Genomic DNA, 27,076 nt, shown 5'->3' with positions numbered 1-27,076 from the left:
TTAACCTTTTGTTCTTTAGAGGCATCTTCACTCTTAATCATCTCTATCATTAAAGAAACAAACCCTCCCCTGTCCTTCCATCCAGGGCCCTATCTCTGGCTTCTTCACAGCCAGTCACAGTGCATTTTCCACTTCTTCACATTCCATTCATTCCTCAACCACCTACAATCAGTCAGAATTGCTTTCACCATGATCACAAAGGCCTCCTTCCTGCTCAGTCTCATGGGCACATTTTTTTTTTAATTATTTATTTCTTTTTTTTTATTGTTGGTCATTCAAAACATTACATAGTTCTTAATACATCATATTTCACAGTTTGATTCAAGTGGGTTATGAACTCCCAATTTTACCCCGTATACAGATTGCTGTATCACATCAGTTTCCCTTCCATTGATTGACATATTGCCTTTCTAGTGTCTGATGTAATCTGCTGTCTGTCCTATTCTCTACTATCCCCCCTCCCCTCCCCTCCCCTCCCCTCCCCTTTTCTCCCTCTACCCCTTCTACTGTAAATCATTACTTCCATTTGTATTATCTTGTCTTACCCCTCCTTTCCTCTTATATGTCACTTTGTATAACCCTGAGGATCACCTTCCATTTCCATGCGATTTCCCTTCTCACTTCCTTTCCCTCCCACCTCTCAACCCTTTTAATGTAAATCTTCGTCTCAAGCTCTTCGTCCCTACCCTGTCCTTGTTTCCTCCCCTTATATCAAAGGAGTCATGGGCACATTTTTTAAAAATATTTTTTATATTTTTTCCCCTTTTGTAGCATTTGGCATTGCTATCCACTCTAATCTCCTTTCTGGGTTTGCTCCTTGCCTTTAACTACTCCTTTTAGACTCTTTGCAGTCTCTTCTTTCCTGTCCATCTTTGAAAAGTTCTTGTTCCTCAAAGTTCCATCTTTGGCACTCTTCTTTCTGTACACGTTTATTTCATTTCCTTCCCCATGGCTTGGGATTCTGCTATGGTGTATAATTTGACGACTCTTAAATCCTTGTCTTCGGCCCCAATGTCTGTCTTGAGGTTTAGACCCTCATATCTTGCTGTACACTAGACATCTCCCCTCAGGTATCTTATAGGCTCTTAACCAAGCATATCACCTCTCTGAAACCTGATGCTTCTTCTGTGACACCCCTCCTGCCATCTTGGTGGACTGAACCATCATTGGTTTAGCTGCTCCAGTCAACCATGCTCTTCCTTCTCTTTTAACAATTCCCATATCCAGTCAACCACCAGTGCTGTTGATTCTGTCTCCTTCATATCTCTCAAATCCATCCACTTTTCTCCACGGCTACTTCCTTGATTCAGACCTACATTATTTCTTCTTAATTACTGTTGCAGTTTCCATTAAATGTATTTCCTGACACCATGCAGCCCCTTCTCCTCTCTCTCAAACTCTACTCCCCAAATTTCACTTGTGTTTTCAAGAAGGAAAAATGCTTTCTATGATCTTTATTTAGGTAATTTCAAGGTGTGGCTACTTCCCCGGACCCTCTTTCATCACAGAACTAGTTGCACAGCTTTGCTGTTTGCTGGTCCACTTCTTTGAAAATGAGTCTGTCTTACTACTGCACCTTGGTGCTTAGTACATGTCAGCTGTGGAATAGACATCCAATAAATACTGCTGAAAGAACATTGCATGAACACACAGCTCCTAAGATTTCAGTTCCAAGCTGTATGTAGCACAGCCAAGGTCTTCATACCAAATTTAAAAGTTGTGATTTGGAGTGAACCAGGTTGAGTTGTATGGGCAATAGGTTTGGTCTTATCAAATTAGGGAGTAGAGAGTAGAACCCGAAATCAAGTTCCTCAGGTGTATTTTGAAAGATGGGTTCTGTTGTCTTACTTTTCATGTGATTGTTTTAAATTATAGAAAGATCTTGTAAATATCTATTTTATAAAGCTGTCATAGTCATCTCTATGGATGTGTGGTAAGCAATTTAGCTTACTCTTTTTTGCTAGTAGACATCTGTTCCATCAAGGTTATTTTAAATGTACAGGGCATTGCTAGAAATTTCTTGGAGAATGTTAAAAGGTTCTATTTGATACAATACCCTATGTGCATATATTACTACATGATTGGTGTGATCCTATATCACATACAACCAGAAGAATGAGAAGTTATTCTCCATTTATGTATGATGTGTCAAAATGCATTATACCATCATATATAACTAATTAGAATGAATTAAAAAAGATTTCATTTGGTTTTGAGATCTTTAAATGAGGTGACTAAAAAAATAAAAGTTTTTAGTGTATTTGTCTGTTACCTTTGATGTGAATATCTGCTTATTAACTACCTCATTAAAAATAAATAATAGATTCTTTCTTCCTAACCACAGTGAGCTTTAGAGGATTCTAAATCAAATAACACAGCATATATCTAGTTTGCTCCTACAACTCCTGGGAACAGTAGAATTAAAATAGATTATTTAATCTAAGGTTTATTAAAATGTATTTATTTGATGAACTGAGACATTTGTATCTTGGAAATAACATGAAGGAAAAAAAAGGTAGGTAGAGAGAAACATGAATTATAGGGTTCATTTTTTAAGGTGTTATTTTATAAATTTTTGTACTATGGATGTTTTTAGAAAAAAAAATTCTTGTCTTCTTAATGATACTATCCCAGAATATCTTTGTTTTGCTTTGTCAAATGTTGTCAAGTTATTTTATGAATAATTAAGGCATTCTAAATACGTTCAGATTTTATTTAGGATACTAATTTTCAGTATTCCTGTTTCACAGTGATTATTATCAGCTTGGTAGAAAGCTAAGTCTGCCTCACGTTCAAGCCAAAATTAAAAAATTGCATCTGAGAGTAAATTATTATTTTAAAACTCTTTACTAGCATGTGATACAGCTTTGTAAAATACAATATGCTGGTATTATAGCTTGCTTTTATTTAATCTTTAACAAGATACAAACAATGTTAGTTTTGGAAGACTTTAGAGTAAGTGATTTTGATGCTAAGGTTTCTAATGTGGGTTTCTACTACCTTTACTATTTTTGTTTGGAAGGGTGATACATTGAAGGTTGAAATTTTTTTTTTGAGATTTGCAATGTTTGCTTTTGAGCTGAGTTGACCCAGATGAGGGGCTATTTCTGTGTCTAATCACTGGATTCAGGAAGCTGTAGTTTACTATACAATTTATAGAATGCAAAGCAAAATTACTTTTACATTTGGCCTCGAATTTCATAATAGAGATGGAAGAAATCTGGAAAACACATTGTAAAAAGACTTCCTGGCAGTAAAATGATTCATCAGAGTGCCTCTCCTTTGCATGAGAACAATTTCCCATGATGAGAGTGGATACTAATAATACATAGACTGCTAACATCAGAGAAGGAGATTTGATTCAAGAAGATAAGTTTGATACTATAGATTTAAAAAATCACTATTTTTGATTTTTCTTGCAAAAAAAATATTTTTTTGGCAGCTGTGAGTTCATTCAGTGCTTCAGAATCTAAGATCAAATAATCCCTCCTGACTAATATTGGAACATGCAGTCATTGGCCATGGTGATTGCAAGTTCAACTGACATTTAAAAATCTTCAAATTGGGTGTGGTTCATACTTGTAATCCCAGCTATTCAGGAGGCTGAGGGAGGAGAATTGAAAGTTTGAGGCCAGCTGGAGCAATTCTGTCTCAAAATAAAATAAAAATAGTAGAAGATGTAGTTCAGTGGTAGAGCATTTGACTTGCATGTGGGAGGCCCTGGGTTAGTTTTTAAAAATTTGCTGTAGGAGCATGTATTTAATATAATTCTTCTACATTAGATTGCTAGCGTATGCTATTGAAAGTAATATTTTTTATTTTGTTCTTCTGATAATGTTAATTTTTTTGGGGAAAAAAAAACCCTGTTTATTGTTTTTCAGGTATACATATGGGAAGCCAGTGAAAGGAGATGTAGTGCTTACATTTTTACCTCTATCTTTTTGGGGAGAAAAGAAAAATATTACAAAAAAATTTAAGGTAATTTTTTCAGTTTATAACTTGTGATGGGAAAATATGTGTATTTTTCCTAAAAATAAGATTTTGTACTAAATTAGCAAAAAAATTGAATGTAAGAAAATCAAGAAATTTGTGGCATTGGAAAAGTGAGAATTTACCCACTTACAACACTGATTAATATGGAGCCATTGTGGTGTTGTGACTTAGTTTTATTTCTAGAATTTGAATTGCTAAAGTGAGAATAAAACTGAACTTTTAAACAAAACAGATAAATGGATCTGCAAACTTCTCTTTTAATGATGAAGAGATGAAAAAGGTGATGGACTTTTCAGATGGGCATTCTGAACACTCGGATCTCTCTACTCCTGGGCCAATAGAAATTCTAGCCACAGTGACAGAATCACTTACAGGTTTGTGGACATTGACTTGAAGGTAAAGCTACTTATGTGTTGTTGCTCTGAAATCTCTTTTTATAACTTGCACTTTCACTTGGGGGCATTAGTTGCTTTTTTAAAGATGCTATTTAATGTTGAAGTTTTCAAGACTATAAAATAGTCTAACTTGTGAGATGTTTTCATAATAGAAGTGAAACTTATTTTCTGTGAAAGTTTGTGCTTCAGTCACATGTGATAGCTATTTGCATTTTTCAATTTTTAGTCTCTTTTTAGCTTGAAAACCACCCAGAAAGGCCTACATTTTCAGCTATTATTTCTTCTTCCTCTTTCTTCTCCTTCTTTTTTTTTAGTTGTTGATAGACCTTTATTTTATTTATTTATATTCGATGCTGAGAATCAAACTCAGAGCCTCATACATGCAAGGCAAGTGTGCTACTGCTGAGCCACAACCCCAGTCACCTTCTCCTTTTTTTAAAAAAAATTACTTAACATAATCTGAAATCTCACCTGGTTCTAGATGATTTTCTCCTTTAATTAAAAAAATGTTAGTTATTTGTACATTTCTGTTGTTATTTCAACAGCCTTAACCAATCACTGGAAGAGCAAAAGACTATTCTGTCACTGGCCCTAATCTGCTTTTGTGTGTCTATGTCACTGAGGGAGGATGGAGGTAGTAGTGTTTAATTAAAAGCAGTCCATAGAGAACATAATGACCATGTGGTTCTCTTATTGTGTCTTAAGCCAGTATAGAAATGAGGCTTATGTGTCCTGATATCTTCAGCCTCTTTTACAAGTAGCTTAGATGGAAAGATTTGGTGGATAGAAGCTGTTGGTGAATTATTTCTTTTTAATTCTAAATGATGCAATTTCCAAAATAGGCATCTCAAGAAATGCAAGCTCCAATGTGTTTTTCAAGCAACATGATTACATCATTGAATTTTTTGATTATGCTACTGTCTTGAAGCCAACTCTGAACTTCACAGCCACTGTAAGTTGGTATATTTATTACTAGTCCATAGCAGTAAGTTCAGTTGAATGAAACAGAATGGGAAAGAGTATACTCAGTGTTTCTTCAAAAATTTTAGTCAAAAATTCGATATATTACCTTTTCTCTTTAGATATGTGAGGTATGTAGAATTGTTTCTAAGTAATCTGGGCCTACTTTTTCTAAAAGAGTCATTTCTAACAACAACAAAATATCTTCCTAGAGATTTATTTAGCAAACAGTTTAAGTTAGGTTTGTTACACTGAAGCTTTTATTAATTGAAGGGATTTGATAGTGGTCAAAATTTTAATTTAAATCACTTTTCTTTTTTCTTGTTTTGTACTAGGGAATTGAACTCTGGGGAACTCCACCACTGAGCCACATCCCTAGCCCTGTTTCCTTATTTTGTATTTTGTTTAGAGATAAGGTCTCACTGAGTTGCACCTCACCTTAGAACTCGATCCTCTTTTCTCATCCTCCCAAGCCATTGGGATTACAAGTGTGTGCCACCACACTGGGCTTAAATCTGATTTTTATAATGCTAATTTTATTTCTAGAAAAGATACAACTTTAAAATTTAACATCAAATCTTTTTCAAAAAAAATGTTGAATTAACACTTGTTACTTTAATACATTTTGAAAGAGTGCAAGGTGTGGTGCAAGGCAGGGCTTATGGAGCTAAGAAAGACCCAGTGTTACCTAGTTCAAGGTTTTTCTGATGGTGACAAGAAAATATGCACAGAACTATAATTCAAGGAAGTATAAGATTCACTCATGAGTTAGTTTCTGTAGGGATTTAAAGCAGGTGTTGCAAACTTTTACTGCAGAGATTAGATAGTCAATATTTTTAGCTTTCTGGGCCTTATGGTCTTTGTCACATCTACTCAACTCTGTCATTGTAATATGTAAGTAGCCACAGCCGATTTGTAAACAAACCAGAGTGACTATATTCCAGTAAAACTATATTTACAAAAATACTGGATGGGCATGCCTGCTTCCCAGTTAGCTAACCCTTGTTTAAAAGAAAGGAGGGGCAGATCCTTGTTGAATGTGTGAAGAGAAGTTTTAGATAGTTACTGATTTCAGTTATCTCAATAATTTAGACAATTTGAAAGATAAAAATCACAAGGCTGCTGATATTTGTTTCCAGATGAGGGAAACAATGGAGTTCAGGAAGGAAGGTTTGGGTTTGGGATAGGAATGGGGGTTAAGGAATACTATATGGAAGAGGAAGTTCTGAACGCTTTGTTAAAAGATTAGTAGAGTTTTAAGTGTTTGGGCATGGGGGTGGGAGGTGGGGAGCAAGATGAGTTGAGACAAAAAACAAACAAACAATAGTGAGAGGCTGGTTGGCAAATTCAGAGGTATTCAGAAGACAGTGACTGGACAATTGCAGTCCCAGCTGAGCATTGTTTCTGGGAGTGATAAAACTGGAGGGTCCTGAATGTCTCCCAAATGGATTTGAATTTTATACCCTAGGGATATGGTGGAAACTGTTTGAGTAGGACTGATGGGGTTATGGAGGATGGAAGCAGCCTGGGCGTGGGGCGATGGGGAGCCTCGTGGTGGTGGCTGTTAGAATGGCAGGTGGAGCAGAGAAATATATGTCTGGGTGTTCATTAGATTCTGGAGGTAGGGTGAGGGAGGGAACTTTCGGAAAGTAAGTTTTGAAGAATTGTGGTATCAATGAAAAAAGCAAGGCAAGATGGTTGTTCTGTGTTAGACATGCTGAGTTCCTGGTGACTGGGAGCCAAGTGAAAATTTCTTGGAGGGAATTGGAGGTATTTTGTTGTGAGATGCAGTGCAAGGTAAAAACAGGGTTTTTGAATTTGCCGTATAATCCCAAGGAAACAACAAGCTAAGCCCTAGGAACACTGAGACCTTTGAGGAAGAGTTTACTGATTATTTGGCCTTGACAAATTCCCATATTTTGTGAGAGGAAAGGGGAACCATAAAGGACACTGAGAGGGTGCACAAGGAGAGGTATGAAATGAAGGAGACTGCTGTGGAGCCATGGAAGTCAAGGAAGCCATAATGTTCAGAAAGCAGGATCCTGGGCCTCTAGATGCCTCCTACAGAGAGGCCAATGAATCTGAAGATGAGAGTGCCATCAATAACTGTTGAGACTTAGTGTCATGGGATATTACAGATGGAAACTGCAGCCAGCTCAACTTAAATCTTTTTTTTTTTTAAATTACCTGTTTTAAAAATATCTTGTTTTGACAATTAGGTGAAGGTAAGCCGTTCTGATGGCAACCAACTGACTCTTGAAGAAAGAAGAAATAATGTAGTCATAACAGTGACACAGAGAAACAAAACCGATTTCTGGAGCAGACAGAACCGTGGCAATCAGGACATGGACACTGTCCAGATCGTGAATTATACAGTCCCCCCAAATGGAATCTTTAAGATTGAATTCCCAATCCTGGACAACTCCAGTGAGCTACAGCTGAAGGTGACCTCTGTTTCCCACAATTATGGTTCCGGGACACCATCATCTCAATTGTAACTATGTAGATACTCAACCTATCAGAGCTCAAAGTACAAAGGAAGTGCACATGTTTTTGTTTTTTAAAATGGGAGAAAGTGTTAGAAATAATTTGATGACAGTGACTAAGGATTGGCCTGAATGTTTCCTTGTAAGTTCATTTTGAAGAGCAGAGTAAAATATAACAATGTGAAGATATGATGGAGAAGCTCCATAAAACCGGGATCTAGGTTGATTTTTAGTCATTCGAAATTTTATTTTTAGTGTGTGATACACGTCTGTAATGGCAGTTACTCAGGAGGCAGAGGGAGGAGGATCACAAGTTGGAGGACAGCCTGGGTAACTTAGAGAGCCATATAAAAATATAACATAGGAAAGAGGTAGGGATATAGCTCAGCAGTAGAGCAATTGCCTAGCATGAGTGAGGCCTTAATTAAACATGGGTTTAATCCCTAGTACTGGAAAATAAAAATAAAAGTGAATTTATTTTAGCAGGAGGTGGAATCAAAGAGGTTTATGTATTTGTAAAACCTTTGCTGAGCTTTCTTTCCCAGAGTGGTTTGTCTGAGAATCCTCAGCCATCCCTGCTACCTGCCTTCTGGTTACTCTGTCCTGCTCCATTCAGGGCCCTGGCTGAGCAGGGTGCTCCACAGATGTGGCTTCTTTGATTTGCACTCTGAACCTTGGTGGATTGAGTGAGGTGTTTGTGAGCTGTGTATTGTGGAAAAGGAAAGGGTTCCTTTTCCATTTCATTATCAGAATGTTTCTTGATAAAATAACTTTTGTTTCTGAAAAAGAGCTGTGACACCCCCCACTCCAGCCCAGGTTATTATAGTAAAGACTCTTGTGTTTTTCAAATTGGCAGATTCTTGGGAGGGGAGGGGAGTGGGGTTAGTAGAGGATAGGAAAGGCAGCAGAATACAACAGACACGAGTATGGCAATATGTAAATCAATGGAAGTGTAACTGATGTGATTCTGCAATCTGTATATGGGGTAAAAATGGGAGTTCATAACCCACTTGAATCAAAGTGTGAAATATGATATATCAAGAACTATGTAATGTTTTGAACAACCAACAAAAAAAAAATAAAAAAAATAAAAAAATTATATATATTAAGAATTATATAACATTGAGACAAGTGTAAATGCCACAGATTTATAAAGAGATTCCATTATAACAATAACAATTGTGGAAATTTTCACACACTTCCTGTTTTCTATTAAGATAAACAACTTACAGAAGAAAAAATGGTAAATTTTTTCATCATTATTATGTGTGCTTTTTGAGTACAATTTATTTTTATTCACTCCTAAAATAATTTATCAAATTCTTTTAAATGATGAATGCTAAAACATTGTTCGAATTTTCATAAAGAATTAAAGAAAACCAATTAAAAAAAACAAATTGGCAGATTCTTGATGGTATGGCTATAAAATGATGAAGATGAGTATCTGGTAAATGTATTTTTACTGCTCAAAAAAAGAAAGTGAATTTGGCTTTTAGTAATTATTCATCAGACAGCATCTTTTCTCAAGGTTACTCAAGGTGAAAATTTATGGCTTTCTTTCTTTTGCTCTAGGCTTATTTTCTTGCTAGTGTAAGTAGCATGGCAGTTCATGGCATGTTTACATCTCCCAGTAAGACATACATCCAGCTAAAAGCAAGAGATGAAAATATAAAGGTAATATGTATAATTCACCTGATAATTACAGTACAATTGGACTCTCTTGCCATTGATATGTGCATATTAACTGAGTTTTTTTTTTTTTAAGGTGGGATCACCTTTTGAATTGGTGGTCAATGGCAACAAGCAATTGAAGGAATTTAGCTATATGGTAATCTCTTATAGAATTTAAATTTATGATTTATTATAGAATTATCTTAAATGGTATCTATATTATGTCTACACTGAATTTATTTTAAAATTAGGCTGTCCCTTTTATATTGCAATCAAAATATTTTTTTAAATTTTTTCATCTGTGTTTGCATTTCTAATGTAAACTAGACGATTAATTTTAGCACTGTGTTTAAAATTCTAATTTCTATTAGATTAATAATATACATCCTTGGGTAGAAATTTGTAAAATATAAGAGAAAATAAAAATTGGCATGATTGCTTTGTAATATTTTAAATCCAACTTTCCCAGTGGAGTCCTGTATTTCTCCAATCAAAAATAGATTCTTTACCAAGATGAAGAAATGATAATTGTTTGAGGGGATAGATATGCCAGTTACCTTAATCTGATCATTACATGCTGTACTGAAATATCATACCATGACCCATAAGTATGTACAAATGTTACGTGACAAATAAAAATGAAAAATGCCAATAAATTGAGAATTAAAAATATTGATTTTTGACTACAAAGCTGTTACTCCAATCAGCATTGTTTTAATCTTCAATTTCTATTTCTTAGGTTATATTATCTGTCAAGTAGGTTTTCTTGTATTTGAAAAGGTGTCAAGACTGGTTTAAGTCAAGATTTATGGATTTGCTTAAAATTATGATAAATATAACTTCAGTTGAGCTCCTTACTAGCTTTAGTAAAAATTTAAATTTATCTATTATTTTTTTTTCAGGTAATATCCAAAGGACAGTTGGTAGCTGTAGGCAAACAAAATACAACAACCTTCTCTTTAATACCAGAAAGTTCTTGGGCACCAAAGGCTTGTATAATTGTGTATTATGTTGAAGATGATGGAGAAATTATAAATGATGTCTTAAAAATTCCTGTTCAGCTTATTTTTAAAAATAAGGTAAGATTTAGATAATAATATTTAAAAGAAAATCTTATATTAGTGAAGTCTGAGACATATACTGTTTCTTTAGAAAAGTATCACTAAGCTGAATTGGTTGGGAGGATATATTATTCCCTTTAAAACTATGGTAAAACCTCTTCTGTATTTAGTTACTATGTATGTATTTAAAAATTTTGTTTTAGTTGTAGGTGATCATATGCCTTTATTTTATTTTATTAATTTTTTTTAGTCGTAGTTGGACACAACAACTTTATTTTATTTATTTTTATGTGGTGCTGAGGATTGAACCCAGCGTCTCACACATGCTAGGCAAGCGCTCTACCACTGAGCCACAACCCCAGCCCCCCATAATGCCTTTATTTTTATGGATTGCTGAGGATTGAACCCAGTGACTCACCTGTGCTAGGTGAGCACCCTACCACTGAGCCATGACCCCAGCCCCTACATATGGGTTTTTGCATATGGAAATGTTTGGCTCTATGGGTCTTATTTGTGACACAATGTTCTTGGCTGTAAGACTTCAACTTAAAAACATGAATGCCGCAGTCTGGCTGGGCACAATTCAGGAGCCACTTGTCAAAAGAAACAAACTTTATTTTTAAAACTACAAACGCCAAACAAAGCAGCTCCTCAGGAAAAACCCTCAGAGCCCAACTGCCACCACCGGCTTCCACAAGCCTCTCCTCACACACCACACCACCTCCCACCATCCTCCTGCTCTTGAGGCCGATTGGCTAGGTCGTGTGGGCGGAGCCAAAGAAGTCCCCCAATGAGCAGTTCCGTAGTCTGAAGGGCAGGGAAACAGCCCAATGAACATGACCGCAGAGGAGCCAATCAGCTAGATGTTGCTGGGGCCACTGTGAGCCAATCATCAGCTGGCAGTCTGAAGGGCAGGGAAACAGCCCAATGAACATGACCGCAGAGGAGCCAATCAGCTAGATGTTGCTGGGGCCACTGTGAGCCAATCATCAGCTGGCAGCTTGAAGGGCAGGGAAACAGCCCAATGAACATCACCGCAGAGGAGCCAATCAGCTAGATGTTGCTGGGGCCACTGTGAGCCAATCATCAGCCGGCAGCTGGAAGTTTGCTGGCAGCTGGAAGTTTGCTGGGGCCCCTTTGGCTGTGGCTCTCAACACATGAAACCATTCAGGACTTTTCAAATAGTTGAGTTGACGTTGCTCGGTTGTGAAATTCAGTGGCACCATAGTATTTGTGTGGTTTGACATTGCCATGGCGTGAGGAAGTGAGGCCATCTGCGATGAGTTTAAGAAGCAGACCTGGGCTTGGTTTATCTGTTACATCAGCTGGAAACTAACCTGGGACAGATTTTTTAATACACTTGGTCACCTTGCACATGAGGACCTGTGTGAAGCCTGGCCTCCAGATGCATCATTGCTTTTTATAGCCTGAGTAATCAGCTTGTGTAGAAAGCTGCCTTGGCCCCTAACTGAAAAGAAACATGATTGAATCATCTCACATGGATCAGCCATAGTTTACTAAAAATTACTGTCTTTCTAGTCCTCATTGTTTTAAAGCAGTGGTTTACAGAGTATGGTTCTTCCATGCTTTCTTTTGTTGAGACTTGTTAACCCTAACTTTGATTATCAGAATATAAACTTCTACTTTTGTCTGATAAAAAGACACGAGATATTTTTCTTTTTTAAGAAAGAAAACACAGGGGCTGGGGTTGTGGCTCAACGGCAGAGCACTCACCTAGCATGTGTGAGGCCCTGGGTTTGATCCTCAGCCCCACATAAAAACAAATAAATAAAATAAAGGTATTGTGTCCAACTACATATTAAAAATTGTTAAAAAAAAGAAAGAAAACACAATGGGGTTGTGGCTGGGGCTCATGGCAGAGTGCTTGCCTAGCACATATGAGGCACTGAGTTAGATTCTTAGCACTGCATACAAAATGAGCATATAAAAAAAAGCCATGCTGTCCATTTACAACTACAAAAAAAAAAAAAAAAAGAAAAGACTATATTTTGTTAGCTTCAGAGCCCAATTTTTACTTCTAGTAATAGTAGTCACTTGACAAAAGTGAATTTTAAAGTAGGAGTCATGGAGGCTTAACCAAGGAGACACATTTCTGAAAGTGAGATCAACCTCTAAAAGTAGTAACAGTATACAAGATCATGGATGTTGAGGAAGCAGAGTGTATTGAGAGCATATTTCAAGAAATTTCTTAGACATATGAGATAGGAAATTAGTTTCAGTTCCATTTGCAAAGATATATCTTAAACTTTTATGCAACAATTATTGCACTATGCAGAAACTGCATGAATCATAATAGAAAGTGTTTAGGAGAAAATTTGTGAATCTTTGTTGATGTTCAACGATGACAATGGAATGAATGAATGAGATATAGAAAGGGATAAGAAGATGTAGGTTTAGAAATTATCCACATAAAAGTGTAAGTTGAAGCCATGGGGTGTCTGAGGTTCAGAGAATAGAGTGAACTACAAGGTCTAAGACAGCCTAGAATACACTACTTCCCACCCTATAACCCCTCTCTCTTTTAGAGTGTAGGTGAAGAAAGTAAACTAGATATGAAGGCTTGAGGAGTGTATTGCACCAGATCAGATAGGCAGGAGGGGAATACTTTAACTCAAGACTCTACAATGGACTAGAGATTGAATTCAAGTTTATTGAAACAAAACGCAGGAGAGTGTTAAAGCATTGGGTGAATTAAAATAAAAGTACTGGAGGTTGTTGTGGGGATATTGGTAAGTGTTTAGACCCTCAGTTTTTGCTAATCAGCACTTATTGAAGTTGGCTCCCACTTTCCCATTGAGACTAAGAAAATAGCTGGGACTCTGCCTTTCTTTATGATTATACTTTGAGAGGATGGCTCCCACCAGGATATTTACGTTTTAAAGAGACAGAGAAAGACTTTGAATTGCCAGTTGTCTAAAGCAAATGTTCTAAGGAGAGGAACGTTGGGGGCTACAGTCAGGAAGAAGCCTATCCGAAGTTTAATGAAGCCTAGGATGACATTAAGGCCATCTTGGACAGATGGTGCCATCATTGATACAGGGGAATGTAGAGATGCTAGATGAAATGAGAGTCCCCAGTGGGAAGGGGCCTCATGACAAAGCCCTCTGTTCAGCAGTCATGCAATGACTGACAGTTTCTAAGAAGTAGTAGGACCACACTTCGTTGTGTGTAATGACAAGAAGTTCAGGTAGCCACGGAGACTTATGACACAGAGGTCTCGGACAGAACCCCCATATCTCACAGCCCAGCTAGTTCTGTGAGTCCTCTGGGAGCTCTCTGTGTTTATTCCCAAATCCAGGTCACCTACACATAGGTACTTTAGGTTTCTTTCGTCTTTTGTGTGCCCCCTCTAGGATGTTGTCCTTCCCAGGTGTGCTAGACACTGCTATCTTATGTCAAGCATTGGCTGGGGGATGAAGAATGGGAGAGGGAGAGAGACAGGGAAGAGAGATGGGAAGGATAATTCAGATTTATAACTACTGTGAGAAGTTGACTTGCAAGTATGAGGGAATAGTTTTCTTTTTGTTATTTTCTTATGTATGGTTTTAGAATTATCCCTGGACCAAGGCAAGTAAAGAAATTTTTAGATTTTGAGTCGTTGATCTGTTATTGGTAGAGTATGTAAGTAATGATTTTTAAAAAGTGAAATCAATCAATCCTATTTTCTCCCTTTCTTAGATAAAGCTGTCTTGGAGCAAAGCTCATGCTGAACCTTCTGAGAAAGTCTCTCTCAGGGTCTCTGTAACACAGCCGGACTCAGTAGTTGGGATTGTAGCTGTTGACAAAAGTGTGAATCTGATGAATGCCTCAAATGATATTACAATGGAAAATGTAAGTTTAGCTTTTTAAAAATTATACACTTTTTTTTCTTTTTTAAAAAATGTGTTCTTTTTAGCTATACACGACAGAGTGTATTTTGACACATTATACATTCTAATTAGGATCCCAACTTGTGGTTGTACATGATGTGGAGTTTCACTGGTGGTATATTCATATATGAACATAGGAAAGTGATGTCCGATTCATTCTACTGTCTTTCCTGTTCCCATTCCTCCCCTTCCCTTCATTCTCATATCCTTTTTGTCTCCATGGCATTTCCTTCTCCTTCCCTGCCCTGACCAGATGATGGTGTCGTTTAATTCTGTATTATTATGGATTGCCCTCTATGTTCTTTTTTTCAGTTTTTAATCCTGCAAATTTGTATCCACTCTTTTTTTCTTCCCATTTTATTTTTTATCTCTTTCTGGGACTCCTATTATTCAGAAATTTGGCATTTCTACTTTTATCCTTTGTATCTCTCCATTTTTTTTGTTTCATGTTTTCTGTCTCTTTTTCTGTAGTTCTTTGAGAGTTCTTCCATTGATTCTTCCAGCTCTGAGATTATTTATCATCTTATCTATCCTACTTTGATAAATTTTATTTTTTTCTTTATGCTGGCTGTGATTTTCATTTTTGTTTTTAACTTATTTTTATTTTGTTAGCTATTATATTTTTAGTACCTGTTTTTCATTTGGGTCATATTTTTTGTTCCTTTTTTCTTTTTCTTGGTAACAGGGATTGAGCCCAGAGGTGATTAACTACTGAGCAACGTCCCAGCCCCTTTTTGTACTTTATTTAGAGACAGGGTCTCACTGAGTTGCTTAGGGCCTCACTAAGTTGCTGAGTCTGGCTTTGAATTTGTGATCTTCCTGCCTCAGCCTCCATAGTCATTGGGATTATAGGTGTATGCCACTGCACTTGGCTTTTTCCTTTTCCATATTGCTAATATTTCTCTTATATCTCTTTATGCATGTTTACTAGGCTTATTTTAAATTCTTGAGTTGATCTTTTCAACAATTATGCTTCACATGCCATATGTTGTCCAGTTGGATATTTTTCTTTGGTAGTTATAACCTTTGAGTGTCTTTTGGATGTCTCTCTCTTCTGATAACATCTATTGGGGGAAAACTGAATACCAGGCTCCAATTTTTGGTGTAGGTCCTGGGATTTTAAAGATAAAGAATGGGTTGAAACTCATTACTCTTGTTCCTTTATTTTTGCTATGTGCTTCTATTCAGAGTTTCACTTAAACTCTTAGGGAAATGAAGCACTAGGAAGAGATTATGATCCAAGCTCTGAGGGTTAGGAAGAGTTGGGGAGGAGGGTCTGGCCATGTTTTTCTCACATCAGACATGCCCTCCTGCTATTATCTTTGGGGCATCTACAAGGGCAGTCAGCTGCTGTTGATCTTGACAGGGAAATTGAAAAGAATGATTTTCCTAATGCTATCTCCTGGAAAGAAGCAACAGCAGAATTATAAAAACCTTCTTCCATCCTGTCTCCTGGTTTCTCTTTAGTTATATTCTGCCTCATACTGAAGCCATTTGCTTCCTTCCAGCACCAGTTCAAGATATCCTCCACTCTTTTGGGAATTTTTGTATCTCACTCATCCAAATTTTCTCTTTGCTTTTATTATTTCTCCAGAGTTGACTCTGAAGGTGGGAGTTAGGAGCCTGTGATACCAGTCTGTCCTGGCTTCCCTGTTTCTTGTTGAATGTTTAGAGTACTTCGATTGTACTAGATCTTCCAGGAACAATTCTTAGGCATTAGCCTTCCCATTGTTAGCTTGTGCTGCAGCTTTGCAGTGCTTTTTATTGAGGCAGTGAGAAAAGGAGGATTGCTTTATGAGATACATGCTGCTTCTTGATTAGTTAACATCTGTTCCTACTTGAGTGAGAGCAGAAGCAGATCTTCAAGTATTTGTATTTTGTGGCAGAGCTAGAGTCATGAAATTAAAACCTTTTTTCTCATTATGTCTGACTCTGGCCCTGGCTCCATCATCTATGGGTTGGCCTAACTACATTTGCTAGCTTTTTGAGACATGATGAAACTTTTTGTTTTCTCATTTGATCGTTTTCTTATTGGTGACTGTTATGGTTTGGATTGGAAGTGTCCCCTAAATGTTACTGTGTTAATGTAGGAATGTTCAGAGGTGAAAAAATTAGGTTATGAGAGTTGTAACCCAATCACTTCATGGGTTAATACTTTGAAAGGATTACTATCCTAAGGGGTAACTGTAGCCAGATGGGACATGGCTGGAAGACGTGGGTCACTAGGGCATGCCTTGGGGATTATAGCTTGTCCTCCTGAATCCTCCTTCTCTCCCTCTTTGCTTCCTGGCCACCATGTCTTAAGCTGCATTCTTCTGCCATGCTCTTCCCCATGATGCTTTGCTTCACCTTTGGCCCACAGCAATGAAGTCGGCTGACCACGGACTGAACCTCTGAAACTGTGAGCTCAGAATAAACTTTTTCTCCTCTAAATTGTTCTTGTCAGGAATTTCAGTCACAGCCACAAAAAACTAACACAGTGCCAGATCATCATGTTCACTTAATGCGGATGTAACAATGGTTATTAGCTGAAACAGAGGTTGCAGGTGTTTAACTCTATCCTAGAATGAGTTTTTTTCAACTTAGATTTTTTCATGGTTTTTACCTTTATCTCAGTTTGTCTTGGTCAATGCTAATGTAAATAGGGAGAAGTATCAAAACTGACCTAAAAAGATATAATACTTTAATTTTGTTATTATAGTAAAACACGTATACCATAAAATTTGCCACTTTTACCATTTTAACGTACAATTCAGTGGCATTAATTTCTTTGCAAAGTTGTATAGCTGCCATTAGTAATTCCAAAACTTTCATTGCTCCAGAGATGCTGTAACATTCAGGCAGTAATTCCCCATTTTCCCCTGGCCCTGACCCCTGGCAACCTCTAATCCACTTCTGTCTTTTATGAATTTGATTGGTTTACCTATTTATTTATTCTAGATATTTACTTATTACTTCTACCTTTTGGCCATTGTGAGTAATGCTGTAATGAACATTGTTTAGAAGTATCTCTGAGTGTTTGATTTTGGTTCTTTTTAGTATGCATCTAGGAGTGGAACTGCTGAGTCATATTCTAAATTACATATTTAAATTTTTGAGGAAAAAGAATGAGAGTTTTACTCACTCTTTTAGCCTATTTATCTATTATTGTTAGCAATGAGTACTATTCTTAAAAAATAATAATATTTCTAATGTTATTATTATTGGTATAATTTGGAAATATTATCTTATAGGTATAATTTGTATTGCTTTGATCATAAATGAGGTTGAATATTTTTTTCTTCCTGTTAATAATTTATATTTCCTCTTTTCTGAATTGTCTGCTTAGGTTATTGAAAAAATAGGTAAATGATATTTTATAGATATATTCATTGCCATCCAGTTTAAATATCTCTGCCAGATAATTTTTAATACTGACCTTTATATGTTGATCTGTCAATCAGTGACATTTAAGTTCCTTCTGGGCAAAACTCAATTTTGTACTTGAAGGAGTTCTGGATTGCTAAGCAGAATAAAAATAAGTTTATTAAAATTGGTTGGAAGAACTATAATTCCAACCAATTGAATCATGAGCAGAACATTCACGTATTCATTACTCCTTGATTTGAATCATTTTCAAGTTTAATAAGCCTGGGGGCTATGACTAATCTAAGTTACTTATAAGAAGTGATGTGGAAGACAGAAAGTATTGATATGAAACTAATCATTCTGTGTATTTTATCTTCTTTGTAGGTGGTCCATGACTTGGAACTTTATAACACAGGATATTATTTAGGCATGTTTATGAATTCTTTTGCTGTCTTTAAGGTATGTTCAGTTGGGGATGTAGCTCAGTTGGTAGAGGGCTTGCCTCACATGCACAAGGCCCTGGGTTCAATCCCCAGCACCGCAAAAGAAAAAAAAAGTATTAGATTTGTTCTATAATTTGAAGACCATAGTATCTTTTACTATATCAAACACTATCAGAATTAAAGATCATTGTGAAATGTTAACCTTTTATTATATGTGTCACTAAAGTGCACTATTACATAAGTATAATTGGAGATGGAAAGATAATCATCCTTTCAGTTATAAAAGTAAATGGAAAAATTCACCATTAGAGAGAGAAATGGAATTATCACTAAACAAATAGTTTATTTCCTTCATATTACTTTCTTTGACTTTGAAATGGCTGTTCATGCATATGAGAGAGAGAGAGAGAGAGAGAGAGAGAGAGAGAGAGAGAGAGAGAGAGAGAGAGAATTATATCTAACCTCTCAAGAATGGGCAAGAGTGAATCTAGAGTGTTGGAGACTTCTGTGATTAGAGAACATCTAAATGTTTATTTTAAAAGAAAATTAAAATTATTTTTTCTAGGAATGTGGTCTCTGGGTATTGACGGATGCAAACCTTGTGAAGGATTATGTTGATATTGTTTGTAAGTAAAAACTGGCAGTATGCTTGCAAGATATTTGTCTTTTACATCAGACCTTTAGTATTACTTTATACAGGTATGGATATTTTCTGGTTGAACATGAATATTGTATCTTAAAATATTTGGAATTTATCATACTTGGAAGTACATCTGGGCCATGACATAAAATGTTCTTCTGAGCTCCTGTCTTTGAAATGTATGCTTTTCATTTGTTTTGTGTAATCCTTTGAGGTGGTTATATTTTGAACATATTGGTTCCAATTTGTATTGAAAGCTGTGCTATTATTTTGGAACTACTTCAAAGGAGAAACACAAATGTTTTGAAACATTTGTGTTTTCTAGCTTTTTGATGTTCACTCAGAAATAGCCCAGATGCCAAAAGTAGATATTCTCTCTCTCTCTCTCTCTCTCTCTCTCTCTCTCTCTCTCTCTCTCTCTCACACACACACACACACACACACACACACACACACACTCTTCATCCATGGAGTTGACCACTGAAAAATAAAAAAAAAAAGTATACTCTTACAAAGAAATCATAAAATATTTGGACTGGAGGAAATGTATACATAAGGGTGGTTAACTGTAGAAGCTATTCCCTCTTTTTTTCAGGTAAAATTTACTAATATCATCTTGAAAGTGTTCCAGAACTATCACAGTTCCTCGTCTGAATTTCCTATCAGGTGTTCTCAGTTACTCTGCACTCAGCCCCAGGCTATCTGGCTTTCTGTTGGTTCTTGTCACACCATGAGCCTCTGTTCTGAAACTTAAAAAATATTTGATAGTTTTAAAGATTTATGAGTTTTTATGATATTTATTTATTAAAAACATGTGCTACACTTAATTTTCCTCATACAATTCTCTATCCTACGAGCCTTCCAAGAATCTGTCTTTATCCATTTTCCAGTCTCTGTTTTTATGCATCTTTTTTCATTTCTACTTATCAAATCCTGCCCAACGCCTGCTATAGTCTTTATTTTATTGTCAGCACTAAGGAGGTAGAAAGAGAGGAGTAGAAAAGTTATAAATGGTTTTAAAATGATACTTTTAAATACTTAAAAAAATCAAGTTAAAAATTTAAGCATTTGAACTGTATTTTTTTATTATTATTGGTCATTAGGAACAGGAAACAGTTTAAAAAAATTATTTCTGGCTCTGAGGTCACTGTCCATGTGGTGTTTGGTAAATCACTTGACTTCTCTGCCTATCAGATTTCTCATCTGAGAAAATGAGAAGGTTGGACAAGACAGACTAAGATCTCCTGCAGCAGAGAGGGGCTAGGAGTCCATGCACCAAGTTTACAATTCATTTTCTCCCATGACTGTTTTTCTAACCACTATCAATATTTGTTTTTAGATGATACTGCGGAGTATGCTGAGATGTTTGTGGAGGAAACCCAGGGGTATCCAGTAGATATTAATGATTTTTCTTCATTTAGCAACCCACGTGTAAGAAAGCATTTTCCAGAGACTTGGATTTGGCTAGACACTGATATGGGGTAAACATTTATAAAGTTCTTTGTTCACACATATTTCACTTAGTATATGTTTTAAATAAGGTTTGCTCTTTTTCTAGAGGACATAGTACATAGTTGATGAACAACTAAGTAGACCAAGAGGATTTTGTTTTAGGATGTTCATCAAATCTAACTGTAGTATTTAATAAAGCCACGTGGAAATTATGGCAGGAGATTATTAACAAGAAGATGATAGGTCTTTTTATTTTTAATCCCTCAATGAAGTGTGATTTTAACTTTGAAGTCTCATAATTCTCACTGGAGAAAAATTGCTGGACATACATTTGTTGCCATTCGGTGAGAAGCACTGGTGATCACCTCCTGGACCACTGGCAGTGCTGCTACTGATACTCACAGAACATCCTCAGGGGAAGGAGGGACATGGAGGGTGGAAGGAATTCAGCCTCACTGCTAAACAGTGTGCTACCTGATGAAAGAAATTGTGTTCTACACAGTAATATATAGATAGCTATTTAGGAATACTTAAAATAATCTCAGAAAAAAATAAATAACAGTATTTATAGTAACTCTTCTTCAAACTGAGAAAAAAATTGAAGTTTGAAAATATGTATTTATTCTTTATATAAAATTTATGAAACTACAGTGGCAATTCTGAAGATATAAATATTATAGAAAGAATTTATTGGAATTTGAATTAGTATGAAATATCATGACCTCTTTTTTGAGAACTTGGGATCTGCCTTTTTTATGCTAAATGGTTTTAAATTTAGATATATAAGTGATATATAAAATTAAAATTCTTCCAAAAATAGTTGTTGACTTATTTTGAAATATGTCAGTTCTTGGTTTTGTGATTTCTATGTTTGTCTTGATTTCAGATCCAAGATTTACCAGGAATTTGAAGTTACAGTACCTGACTCTATCACTTCTTGGGTGGCTACTGCTTTTGTGATCTCCGAAGACTTAGGTCTTGGATTAACGACTGCTCCAGTGGAGGTAACCTATGGAGGGGCTGCTTATTACTGTTACAGTACCATGAAGCTAAGGAAGTTCCAGCTACTCAACAGATTTTTAAAAAATGATTGCTTATAATGTTTATCATAGTTTAGAGATTTTTTTAAATTTTTCCTTTCTGATTTTCATCTGTTTTAAATTTTAGAAAGAGAGCTATATTAGAGTGTTAAGTGGTAAGTGTCCGTATTAAGATTAGGATAGAAAAGTTTATTATGGATGTGCTCTAACAACTTCCAATGGCCAGAACAGAGAGAGGAGAGAGAATTTCCATGTGTCCTTCATGGATGAGCACAACTTCTCAAGATGTCCCCTAGTAGACATGCCATCACATCTCGTTTCTAGTTACTAAGAGGAATAACATGACTATGAATGGCCAAAGACCAATACTTCTCGCTTCTGTTATTCTTTTTCTTTTTGATTCTTTTTAGATGTTAATGGACCTTTATTTTATTCATTTATTTATATGCGATGCTGAGAATCAAACCCAGTGCCTCACACATGTGAGGCAAGCACTCTACCACTGAGTTACAACCCCAGCCCCTCACTTCTGTTATTCTTTATAACATATTTGTTTTGCCTCTTTTGCATCCCAAAATGAAATTAGTAGAAAGCATAGTATACCTATGTATACAATTTCAAAAAAGTTAACATGATGCCTTAAGTGAGATACTAAGAGAAATAAAAAGAAAGTAACACATGATAACATGATATGTATTTCAATATGTTCATGATCAGACATTATTGCACTAAAGATACAGTGAAATTTTAAATGCTTATGCCATGCCTGGAATCGCCCTGTGTGCAATACTACAGGAGTGTTTTGATGTACATGTATTATTTCAGCAACTCAAAATCCTTGAGTGGTGCTGCCTGTAAATTTCTGAAATGGTGAACAACTTTTGGTAAAGTTACAAACAAACCAAAATGCATTCTTCTCTCAGAAAAATTTAGTGTCGTCATATTTAAATTGGAATTATGTAGTTAGCTTAAGTCATTTTAAATAGGTACTTTAGCTATGTGCATATCTAAAGAAACATTCAAGAGTCCTGAGGAATATGAAACAGTCCTTCATTGTTTGGGTCGGTCCTGAATATTACAGACCTTCACCCACTAAGTAGCATCCTCCAAGCATTGTGATGACCTAAGACACCTTCACAAATGTCCAAAGAAACCTCTAGAAGATTTAAACTAAACCTCAGAGTCAGGGGAGGGGCTCAGCCTCCCCTGCAGGACTTAGCCAACGTTTTCAGAGTTGGACCACCTGGAGGAAACACACATGGATGTGTGTGTAGAAGTAAACTGTCACCAGGCCGGCTGTGTTGAGGTTTACCACACTAGTCTAAAACAGAGACTGTTGATTTGGGCAATGGCTTTCAAAGCAGATGATGGAGTCAATATAGCATAAAATAAGAGCAACTTGCTTCATTAGTAGACAGCAACTTGCTTCTGGTTTCTCTACTTGCCTCTAACTTGAGGTTCTATTAGTGACAGATCCCATGAACGTTACTTTGCTATTTAATAGGAGCATAAAGTCTTTATAGATTTATAATGATTAATGGAATAATTTGTGAAGTGCCTTATTCCTCTTAGGCATTTAATAAAGTGTAGGGTTAATAATGTTGAATAACACAAATCAAGACAATTTGATATAATTTATTTGGGAAAAGTTGTTATTTGCCTTCTGTTGGTAGGAAAGCGGAAAATTCTAAGAGGACTTGTAAACTTCACAGGCTTTGTGAGGATTGTTTTTAATTGTATATAGTGTGAAGCATTTGACCTGAATAAAAATATATACCCACTGTGTTCTTTCCAGCTACAAGCCTTCCAACCATTTTTCATTTTTTTGAATCTTCCCTACTCTGTTATCAGAGGTGAAGAATTTGCTTTGGAAGTAACCATATTCAATTATTTGAAAGAGGCCACTGAGGTAATGTGTTTAAGGTTTTGTTGTTTGTTTATGTTTCAGGAGAAAACATGTGGATTAGCATGGGTAGTGTTTGCACATCTGTGCTTCTAGGCATGCTGTACCTTTCTGGGAGATTAATATGGATGTACTTAGTTAGTTGCTTCTTCTGTAGTAACGTCTAGGGAATCATTAGCAGGTCTGTGTACTTCCTCCTTGATTCCCAGCACAGGTTCTCCCCTTCAGCCACAGTCCTTCCTTATGGTCTTGGAGGCATGCCTTTCTCCCTCCTGTCTACCCCCACCCACATCTAGAATGTGTTGTCACATCTCACTGACGTTCTGTGCCCAGTGCATTTGGCAAATTTATCCCCTTCAGGACTTGGCTTGGAACCAAGATGCCTTTCCTGAGGAATCTAACCTGTTCTGCTGTGTTTACATTCCCCATAGTTATACAGTATATTACACTTTCAAGGATTTATTTTTTGAGTCATGTGCTTTGTGTCTCCTTAGCTAGTCAATTCCTTGGAAGGCCTGGATGAGGGCCATTGCTTGTACCGTGCCCACAGTAGTGTTAACCAAATGGTTGATATTTTCCCCCAGAGTAATTAGGGATATGCAATTAACTTTATTGTATGGAAAGATATTTTTTTATTTTTTTGGGTACTGGGGATTGAACCCAGAGGTCTTTAACCACTGAGCCACATCCTCAGCCCTTTTTAATATTTTATTTATTTAAAGATACGGTCTTGCTACATTGCTTAGGGCCTTGCTAAGTTGCTGAGGCTGACTTTGAATTTGCAATCCTCTTGCCTCAGCCTTCTGAGCCGCTGGCATTACAGTCATGCGCCACCACACCTGGCTGGAAATGACATACTTTAAAAATATATAATAAAATGTTTAATATTATTATTATAATTACTACTACTACTTTTGGTGCTGAGGATTAAACCCAGAGCTTTGTTCATGGTAAGCATACACTCTACTAGTGAGTCCTTAAAATTTTTAATTGTATTTTTTTAATGTAGTCAGCATGGTACAGTGTAACAAACAAAAGATTTGCAGTCAGAAGGCTCAATGTCCAGTCTGCCATGTACTAGCAAATAACTTAATTGTAGTTTCCTCATCTGTAAAATGGGAATCATAACTATTATCTACACAAAAGTATTTTGAAAAGTAATTGAGAAAATAGATTAGAAAATAATCTGTAAAATGTAAGGCTTAGAGAAATGCTATTCTTGATGAGACATAATTTTGGCATAATTTACAAAAGTTTATAACCAAGATACACTTTAGGATTGATTTCTGAGTCACACTTTCCTTGGAATGATTTTTACGGAGATTCTCAATGGATGTAATAGCATCTCATCTTGTTTGTCTCATTGTTTTCTGATGGAACAACACAGTTAAATCAGGCTGGTGGTGGTACCTACACCACGTTCTGTGTATAGCCTTATCATTCAATGGCTTTGCATAATGACAGAATTTAATGTAAGGGATAGGACTAGAAATGGAGGTGAAGAGTGCCTTTTCCCCAAATATCTTGAGGTAGAAAGGAAAGCATATGAGGATTTGAATGAGGATTTTCCTTTTCATTCTCTCATTGGCTGAATTTTGGCCTCATCTTTCTCTTGTTTTGAGCTGCAAGTTATAGCCGCACTTATTATGGTGGTGGTAATACACTTTGCTAAAGAGCTCTTATTATACAAAACCTCAGGCATTTTTTTCTTCCAGGTTAAGGTAATCATTGAGAAAAGTGATGGATATGATATTCTATTAACTTCGAATGAAATCAATGCCACAGGACACCAGCAGACCATTCTGGTTCCCAGTGAGGATGGGGCAACTGTTGTTTTTCCTGTCAGGCCAACACATCTGGGAGAAATTCCTATCACAGTCAGGGCTATTTCACCCACTGCTTCTGATGCTATCACTCAGAGGATTTTAGTAAAGGTAAATATTGGGAGTCCAAAATAAATGAAAATACGTATGTGGAATTGGAAAGAACAAAGAAGATGATTTTTCTTTTAGTTAAGTTTGTTGGCAAACATAGTACATCTTTTCCTCAATCCTCCTGATAATGCCCAGTTGTTTTCTCATCTCTATGTAAAAATATAACATATATGCTTAGAATAATTGCCAGTATACTCTTTTTTTTAAAGAGAGAGTGAGAGAGAGGGAGAAAGAGAGAGAATATTTTTAATATCTATTTTTCAGTATTCGGCAGACACAACATCTTTGTTTGTATGTGGTGCTGAGGATCGAACCCGGGCCGCACACATGCCAGGCGAGTGCGCCACCGTTTGAGCCACACCCCCAGCCCCAGTATACTCTTTAAATTTAATCAGGACAGTGAGTTTCAAGATCACAGAGTCTCTTTTATAATCATTTACATCTTTAGTCTTTGTTACATTGGGATCCTATTAAATCATGGTCAGATTGATAAGTAGATTTGAAATTTTGGAATTCTCAGTGCCTGTAGAAGATATTCTGTAGGCTGTCTTAGAAGACATTCTGCAGAAAAAGACAAGTGCATTTAGATTCTGGGGTGAGAGAGCCCTCATTTTGTATCTCTGCCCTGCTGAATGTGATTTTGGATGAAATATTTACTCCCTCTCTTTCGATAATAAATAGAACCTACCCTATACGTTTTTTTTTTTTTCTCATCACATTTTACCTTGGTTGTTTCTACCACACTCTGTGAAACTTTTTTCTAATTCAACCAGAAGGTAAACACTTAACAGATTTGAAGTCAGAATTAAGAAATGGTAATTACTTACCTAGCTGTACAGAAACTGTAGAACAACAGGCCTGGTGTTTGTGTTCATATCTGCATATAGTTCTCTGTAAATAGATGTGCAGAGAACATATTAATTGTGTTCCTTTTTTTTCAATAGGCTGAAGGAATAGAAAAATCATATTCACAGTCCATCCTACTAGACTTGACTGACAACAAACTGCAAACCACCATGCAATCTTTCAGTTTCTCATTTCCTCCTGATACGGTCAGTGGCAGTGAAAGAATTCAGATCACTGCAGTTGGTAAGAATATATTCCCCTCTTCTGATTAATTTGTATGTAATAATATATATTATTCATTTATTTATACATGTATTTTCTTATTTATTTATGAGAATTTTTAATTGGTCCCAACTGATGATTATATTAGAAAGGTTAGCAAATTATGTGTCCTAGAATAATAGCTCTTCTCAGTCTTATGTGCATATGAATCAACTGGGGATCTTGTTTGAAAGCCCTGTTGGTGGGAGCTGGGATTTTACGTTTCTAATCAGCTCCCAGGTATATTATCGTGAAGCTTCTGGCATATCACACCATGAATAGCAAGGTGCTACCCTGCTGTGGTTGGATGAAAGGGTTGTTCCTAAAAGCACAGCTTCTTAGCTCTTGTCCACTGGTGAGTATCAGAATCTTCTGTGAAGCTTGGTAAAGACACAGATATCTATGCTTTACTCTAAACCAACTATAGTAGAATTTCTTGGGCTATGGGTAAGGCAGGTACAGTGATTGTAATAACCAAGAGCTGGGAGCTACTGCCTAGAGCAGTTCTCTGCAGGACACAGGTTATCTTGAGGATAAGAAACTATGCACTGACTCTAGTTATGTCTCTTGGTAACTTTAGTGCCTTGCAATCTAAAATACTTTAGAATTAAACATAACCTTTGCACTCTGGTGTCTTAGGGTTCTCTAGAGAAACAAAATCTCACATTCATCTCATCCAGAAACACCCTCACCAGATACACTCAGGAACAATGTTTAGTCAGGGCACACCTGTTCTACTTAAGTTGACACATA

At 36.3% G+C, this 27,076-nt stretch overlaps 1 protein-coding gene across 1 annotated transcript in view; it reads left to right on the top strand.

Moving 5' to 3' along the window:
* The window catches only part of Cd109 (CD109 molecule), a 126,638-nt gene that overhangs the window by 58,326 nt on the left and 41,236 nt on the right, over positions 1-27,076 (top strand). The window contains exons 8-22 of the mRNA XM_026391343.2: positions 3,882-3,978; positions 4,226-4,367; positions 5,231-5,340; positions 7,568-7,792; positions 9,407-9,508; positions 9,600-9,662; positions 10,408-10,584; positions 14,266-14,418; positions 18,189-18,263; positions 18,813-18,873; positions 20,227-20,368; positions 21,226-21,343; positions 23,175-23,288; positions 24,998-25,216; positions 26,161-26,305. Coding sequence (XP_026247128.2) covers positions 3,882-3,978; positions 4,226-4,367; positions 5,231-5,340; positions 7,568-7,792; positions 9,407-9,508; positions 9,600-9,662; positions 10,408-10,584; positions 14,266-14,418; positions 18,189-18,263; positions 18,813-18,873; positions 20,227-20,368; positions 21,226-21,343; positions 23,175-23,288; positions 24,998-25,216; positions 26,161-26,305 — 1,943 coding nt within the window. The remainder of the gene's footprint in view (positions 1-3,881; positions 3,979-4,225; positions 4,368-5,230; positions 5,341-7,567; positions 7,793-9,406; positions 9,509-9,599; positions 9,663-10,407; positions 10,585-14,265; positions 14,419-18,188; positions 18,264-18,812; positions 18,874-20,226; positions 20,369-21,225; positions 21,344-23,174; positions 23,289-24,997; positions 25,217-26,160; positions 26,306-27,076) is intronic.

The sequence above is a fragment of the Urocitellus parryii genome, chromosome 8 (genome assembly GCF_045843805.1).
Source record: "Urocitellus parryii isolate mUroPar1 chromosome 8, mUroPar1.hap1, whole genome shotgun sequence".
NCBI lineage: Eukaryota > Metazoa > Chordata > Mammalia > Rodentia > Sciuridae > Urocitellus > Urocitellus parryii.
This window is presented reverse-complemented; position numbering and strand designations above follow the sequence as displayed.